This window comes from Salvelinus alpinus, chromosome 1 (genome assembly GCF_045679555.1).
Source record: "Salvelinus alpinus chromosome 1, SLU_Salpinus.1, whole genome shotgun sequence".
Lineage (NCBI taxonomy): Eukaryota > Metazoa > Chordata > Actinopteri > Salmoniformes > Salmonidae > Salvelinus > Salvelinus alpinus.
The window spans coordinates 23,023,278-23,029,277 of record NC_092086.1 but is presented as its reverse complement, the minus strand read 5'-3'; the positions used below and the strand labels follow the sequence as shown (position 1 = coordinate 23,029,277).

Here is a 6,000-nt window from a genome sequence, read left to right as displayed (position 1 = left end):
CTTTAAATCGGAAAATGACTTCCATTCCGTTTACTCTTTTTATTGTAGTTCTCAGGACAAAACATTTACATCCCAATTCTAGTACAGTAGCAGCACAGTTTCTAAACCAGAGGCCCAACATTACCAGACCTGACAGTAATGTTTGTCAGTTTAATTTGTTGATTAAATAGACAGATTATTTTGTGTTATTTACATTTTTTTGAGGGGGGGGGGGGGGATTAATCGTAACAGTTATAATATTTATTGGTTCTCTTAATTTTTATAAGAAATTAAATGGAATTAATTTAATATTGGTTGATGTAAAATTGAACGTTTACAGATTTCTTAAAGTGGGGACCCTACTAAACAAGTTTGAATAATACTGATCTAATGTACGTATATTCAGAGGTAAACTGCCTTCTCCTGTTCATAATGAGGCTTATGGATTTAGTACTTTTTTCCTTTTTGTGTTTGTCGTTTCTTCCTTTTCCATTATATTCTACTTATTTTACCTCTGTTGCAACGTTGAGGTAAACCTGCAAGCATTTCATTGTACTGTGTACACAACATGTATCCTGTGCATCTAACAAATAAACTTTGATTTCAGATTTTACTTCAACTATTATAATCTAATAAATATCATTTATATTTGTCCAAATGTGTGACTGCTTTGTGTGCTAAATATAGAAATAGAACAGAGTTTGTTGCCTGCATTTTGACTTTGGGCTGATGGAGACCACCTGGTCAGTAAAAAAATGATGCTTGTATCATCTTCTTTTCACGTATGTGTTACACACCACAAACAGATACATTTGATTATGACTCTCAAAATCACTTTAAATGTAATTTGCTACACCCAGTCTTGAACCTAACGCTGTTCTTTGATCGAATGACTGTCATTTTTAACAGTCTTTAGTGGCGGCAAGAAAGATCAGGAAATTGCCAGCAAAGAAAGATTTGCTGAGAGGCAAACAATTTATTTTGTTTTCACATAATAATCACTGCATGTCACGCTCTTCAGCAATAAAATGGAACACAGAAACAACATTTGGTCCAACTTTAAGTTCAACAAGAGGAACTTAAACTGCAAAATACAATGAGCATGGTTTATTCTGCAAGGCAGTGATTCTGAAAGTGGAAATTGTCATGCCATTTTTGAGTAGATGATTGAAGATGAGTCCGTTACGAAAGAACCAAACATATATCACTTGAGGCAAAGCCATGTAAATAGATATCTATGGTGGCCCTAACGGACAAAGTGAATTTTAAAACCTACTTTTCCATTGGGGACACGGTAGATATTAATAACAAGGTAGCTTCAGAAATGTGCCAACTCATTTCCCCCATTAGATAACATCCCCTATGATAAATCTTGATTATTTTCTTGATTGCTGTTTGGTTGAGATAAAAATGTCAGACCCCAGAGTTATAGCCCAACATCTCACCTGGTTGCATCCCTGAGTCTAAGACCAGAAGTCTAGCGATATAGAATTCAGTCTTTCCCTCCACTACGTGACAGAGAAATTCACATTGGAAAAGTGCACACAAGACCATCAGCAATCAAACATTTTATGCATTACAGGAGGTTGGTGGCACCTGAATTGGGGAGGACAGGCTTGTGGTAATGGCTGGAGAGGAATAGGTGGAATGGCATCAAATACATAAACACATGGTTTCCATGTGTTTGATGCCATTCCATTCGCTCCGTTCCAGACATTATGAGCCGTCCTCCTCTCAGCAGCCTCCACTGGATTTGCATATTTATCAACTAATAAAACAAATGGACAAATATTTGCTAACTACACCTTTTGTAATTTCCTCCCCTTCATTCATTGTACAAATCACATTTTACCTTTTAGATACCAGAATTATACCGTTTATAGGTATTGTACATGAGTAGAACCTGCCTGCTGGCACTTTGAAACTTAATTTACAAGTGCATTTCCCAAAAGGCACTCATTGCATGTTCCACTGTGTAAAACAAATGCATCTATATATAAGTCTATTCTTAAACATGATTGTAAACATATCTGTGGCCCTTACATACAGTATACTGGTACTATAAAGTCTGTACAAAGTCTGCATCTGAAATGGCACCCCAACCTGGTCGGTCAAAAGTAGTGCACTACATTGGCGGAGTCTGGGGGTTGGAGCTTTGGCTATGCTCCCTTCCGACTTGTCATTCCTCCAACATAGTCTGTCCCCCTGACTTCATACTGTCCTGTCTAAAAACCAATAAAAGTATGAAAATGATGTTTGACTCTTCAGGAAGAAAAAAGCAGTGCACTATGTAGGGAATAGGGATCCATGTGGGACGCAGCCAAAGGCAGAGTAAAATCAGTGAGGAGGTGGTTGAGCTATCTCTGGCTGCGCTCCTGTTTGAAGGCCACGGTGAACTTCCAGGCTTCTATGTACTGAGCCAGGTTGATCTCGACGGGGAACAACTCGACCACGTCGTGGGGAACGTCAAGGTCTTTCCGCTCCATGTAGGACACCAGGGTGTCTTTCAGGCTGCAGGACAATGGAGGAGAGGATAATGGAAATCTGTTTAACTTTCTTGTGTGTGTAAGTTTTTGTGATTTTTACTTTCATCAAACATGCCTCACACGGAGATGTTTGTGGCCCTTATGAAACATATACAGTACCAGTCAAACGTGTTAGCACACCTACTCATTTCAAGGGTTTTTCTGTATTTTTACTATTTTCTACATTGTATAATAATAGTGAAGACATCAAAACCATGAAATAACACATATGGAATCATATAGTAACCAAAAAAAAGTGTTAAAGTAATGAAAATATATTTTCTAGCAGCCACCCTTTGCCTTGATGACAGCTTTGCACACTCTTGGCATTCTCTCAACCAGCCTCATGAGGTAGTCACCTGTAATTCATTTCAAATAACAGGTGTGCCTTGTTAAAAGATCATTTGTGGAATTTCTTTCCTTCTTAATGCGTTTGAGCCAATCAGTTGTGACAAGGTAGGGGTGGTATACAGAAGATAGCCCTATTTGGTAAAAGAAGAACAGTTCAAATAAGCAACAAGAAACATAATTCAAATCACATGTTTATTAGTCACATGCGCCGAATACAACAGGTGTGGACCTTACAGTGGAATGCTTACTTACGAGCCCCTAACCAACAACGCAGTTTAAAAAGAAATGGATAAGAATAAGAAATAGAAGTAATTAAAAAGCAGCAGTAAAATAACAATAGCGATATATATATATATTACACACAAGGGGGTACCGGTACAGAGTCAATGTGCGGGGGCACCGGTTAGTTGAGGTAATATGTACATGTAGGTAGAGTTATTAAAGTGACTATGCATAGATGATAACAACAGAGAGCGGTGTAAAAGAGGGGGCGGGGGGCAATGCAGATAGTCTGGGTAGCCATTTCATTAGATGTTCAGGAGTCTCTTGGCTTGGGGGTAGAAGCTGTTTAGAAGCCTCTTGGACCTAGATTTGGTGCTCTGGTACCGCTTGCTGTGTGGTAGCAGAGAGAACAGTCTATGACTAGGTTGGCTGGCGTCTTTGACAATTTTTAGGGCCTTCCTCTGACACCGCCTGGTATAGAGGTCCTAGATGGCAGGAAGCTTGGCCCCAGTGATGTACTGGGCCGTTCGCACTACCCTCTGTAGTGCCTTGCGGTCGGAGGCAGAGCAGTTGCCATACCAGGCAGTGATGCAACCAGTCAGGATGCTCTCAATGGTGCAGCTGTAGAACCTTTTGAGGATCTGAGCACCCATGCCAAATCTTTTCTGTCTCCTGAGGGGGAATAGGTTTTGTCATGCACCTCTTCACAACTGTCTTGGTGTGCTTGGACCATGTTAGTTTGTTGGTGATGTGGACACCAAGGAACTTGAAGCTCTCAACCTGCTCCACAACAGCCCCGTCGATGAGAATGGGGGTGTGCTCAGTCCTCTTTTCCTGTAGTCCACAATCAACTTTTGTCTTGATCACGTTGAGGGAGAGGTTGTTGTCCTGGCACCACATGGCCAGGTCTCTGACCTCCTCCCTATAGGCTGTCTCGTCGTTGATCAGGCCTACCACTGTTGTGTCACCGGCAAACCTAATGATGGTGTTGGAGTCGTGGAGTCATGAGTGAACAGGGAGCACGCACCCCTGAGGGGCCCGTGTTGAGGATCAGCACGGCGGATGTGTTGTTACCTACCCTTACCACCTGTGGGCGGCCCGTCAGGAAGTCCACGATCCAGTTGCAGAGGGAGGTGTTTAGTCCCAGGGTCCTTAGCTTATTGATGAGCTTTGAGGGCACTATGGTGTTGAGCGCTGAGCTATAGTCAATGAATAGCATTCTCGCATAGGTGTTCCTTTTGTCCAGGTGCGAAAGGGCAGTGTGGAGTGCAAAAGAGATTGTGTCATCTGTGGATCTGTTGGAGTGGTATGCAAATTATAGCGGGTCCAGGGTTTCTGGGGTAATGGTGTTGATGTGAGCCATGACCAGCATTTCAAAGCACTTCATGGCTACAGACGTGAGTGCTACGGGTCGGTAGTCATTTAGGCATGTTACCTTAGTGTTCTTGGGCACATGCACTATGGTGGTCTGCTAAAAACATGTTGGTATTACAGAATCAGATAGCGAGAGGTTGAACATGTCAGTGAAGACACTTGCCAGTTGATCAGCGCATGCTCACAGTACACGTCCTGGTAATCCGTCTGGCCCTGCGGCCTTGTGAATGTTGACCTGTTTAAAAGGTCTTACTCACATCGGCTGCGGAGTTCGTAATCACACAGTCTTCTGGAACAGCTGGTGCTCTCATGCATGTTTCAGTGTTATTTGCCTCGAAGCGAGCATATTAAGAGTTTAGCTCGTCTGGTAGGCTCATGTCACTGGGCAGCTCTCGGCTGTGCTTCCCTTTGTAGTCTGTAATGGTTTGCAAGCCCTGACGAGCATCATAACTAGTGTAGTACGATTCGATCTTAGTCCTGTATTGACGTTTTGCCTGTTTGATGGTTTGTCGGAGGGCATAGCGGGATTTCTTATAAGCTTCCGGGTTAGAGTCCCACTCCTTGAAAGCGGCAGCTCTAGCCTTTAGCTCAGTGCGGATGTTGCCTGTAATCCATGGCTTCTGGTTGGGGTATGTACGTACGTACGGTCACTGTGGGGACGACGTCATCGATGCACTTATTGATGAAGCCAATGACTGATGTGGTGTACTCATCAATGCCATTGGAGGAATCCCGGATCATATTCCAGTCTGTGCTAGCAAAACAGTCCTGTAGCTTAGCATCTGCTTCATCTGACCACTTTTTTATTGATCTAGTCACTGGTGCTTCCTGCTTGTTATTACTAGACATCAATCTGGAATATTTCTTCAAGAGGAGTCGCAAAAAACCATCAAGCGCTATGATGAAACCGTCTCTCAAGGAAGACCCAGAGTTACTTCTGCTGCAGAGGAAAAGTTAATTACAGTTAACTGCACCTCAGAATGCAGCCCAAATAAATGCTTCAGAGTTCAAGTAACAGACAGCTCAAAATCAACTGTTCAGAGGAGACTGCGTGAATCAGGCCTTCGTGGTCAAATTGCTGCAAAGAAACCACTACTAAAGGATACCAATAAGAAGAAGATACTTGCTTGGGCCAAGAAACACGAGCAATGGACATTAGACCGGTGGAAATCTGTCCTTTGGTCTGATGAGTCCAAATTTGAGATTTTTGGTTCAAACCGCCGTGTCTTTGTGAGACGCAGAGTAGGTGAAAGGATGATCGCTGCATGTGTGGTTCCCACCGGGAAGCATGGAGGAGGAGATGTGATGGTGCTTTGCTGGTGACACGGTCTGTGATTTACACAGTCAAGGCACATTTAACCAGCATGGCTACCGCAGCATTCTGCAGAGATAGGCCATCCCATCTGCTTTGCGCTTAGTGAGACTATCATTTGTTTTTCAACAGAACAATGACCAGACACACCTCCAGGCTGTGTAAGGGCTGTTTGACCAAGAAGGAGAGTGATGGAGTGCTGCATCAGATGACCTGGTCTCAACAATCACCTAACCT

General features: G+C 42.9%; 1 protein-coding gene across 2 annotated transcripts in view; it reads right to left on the bottom strand.

Moving 5' to 3' along the window:
- Nucleotides 1–935: 935 nt before the first annotated feature.
- Nucleotides 936–6,000, bottom strand: part of rnf213a (ring finger protein 213a) — a 63,053-nt gene continuing 57,988 nt past the window's right edge. For both annotated transcript variants that reach the window (XM_071394476.1, XM_071394486.1), the window contains exon 67: nt 936–2,490. In XM_071394476.1, the coding sequence (XP_071250577.1) occupies nt 2,337–2,490 (154 nt within the window). In that variant the 3' untranslated portion in view covers nt 936–2,336. The remainder of the gene's footprint in view (nt 2,491–6,000) is intronic.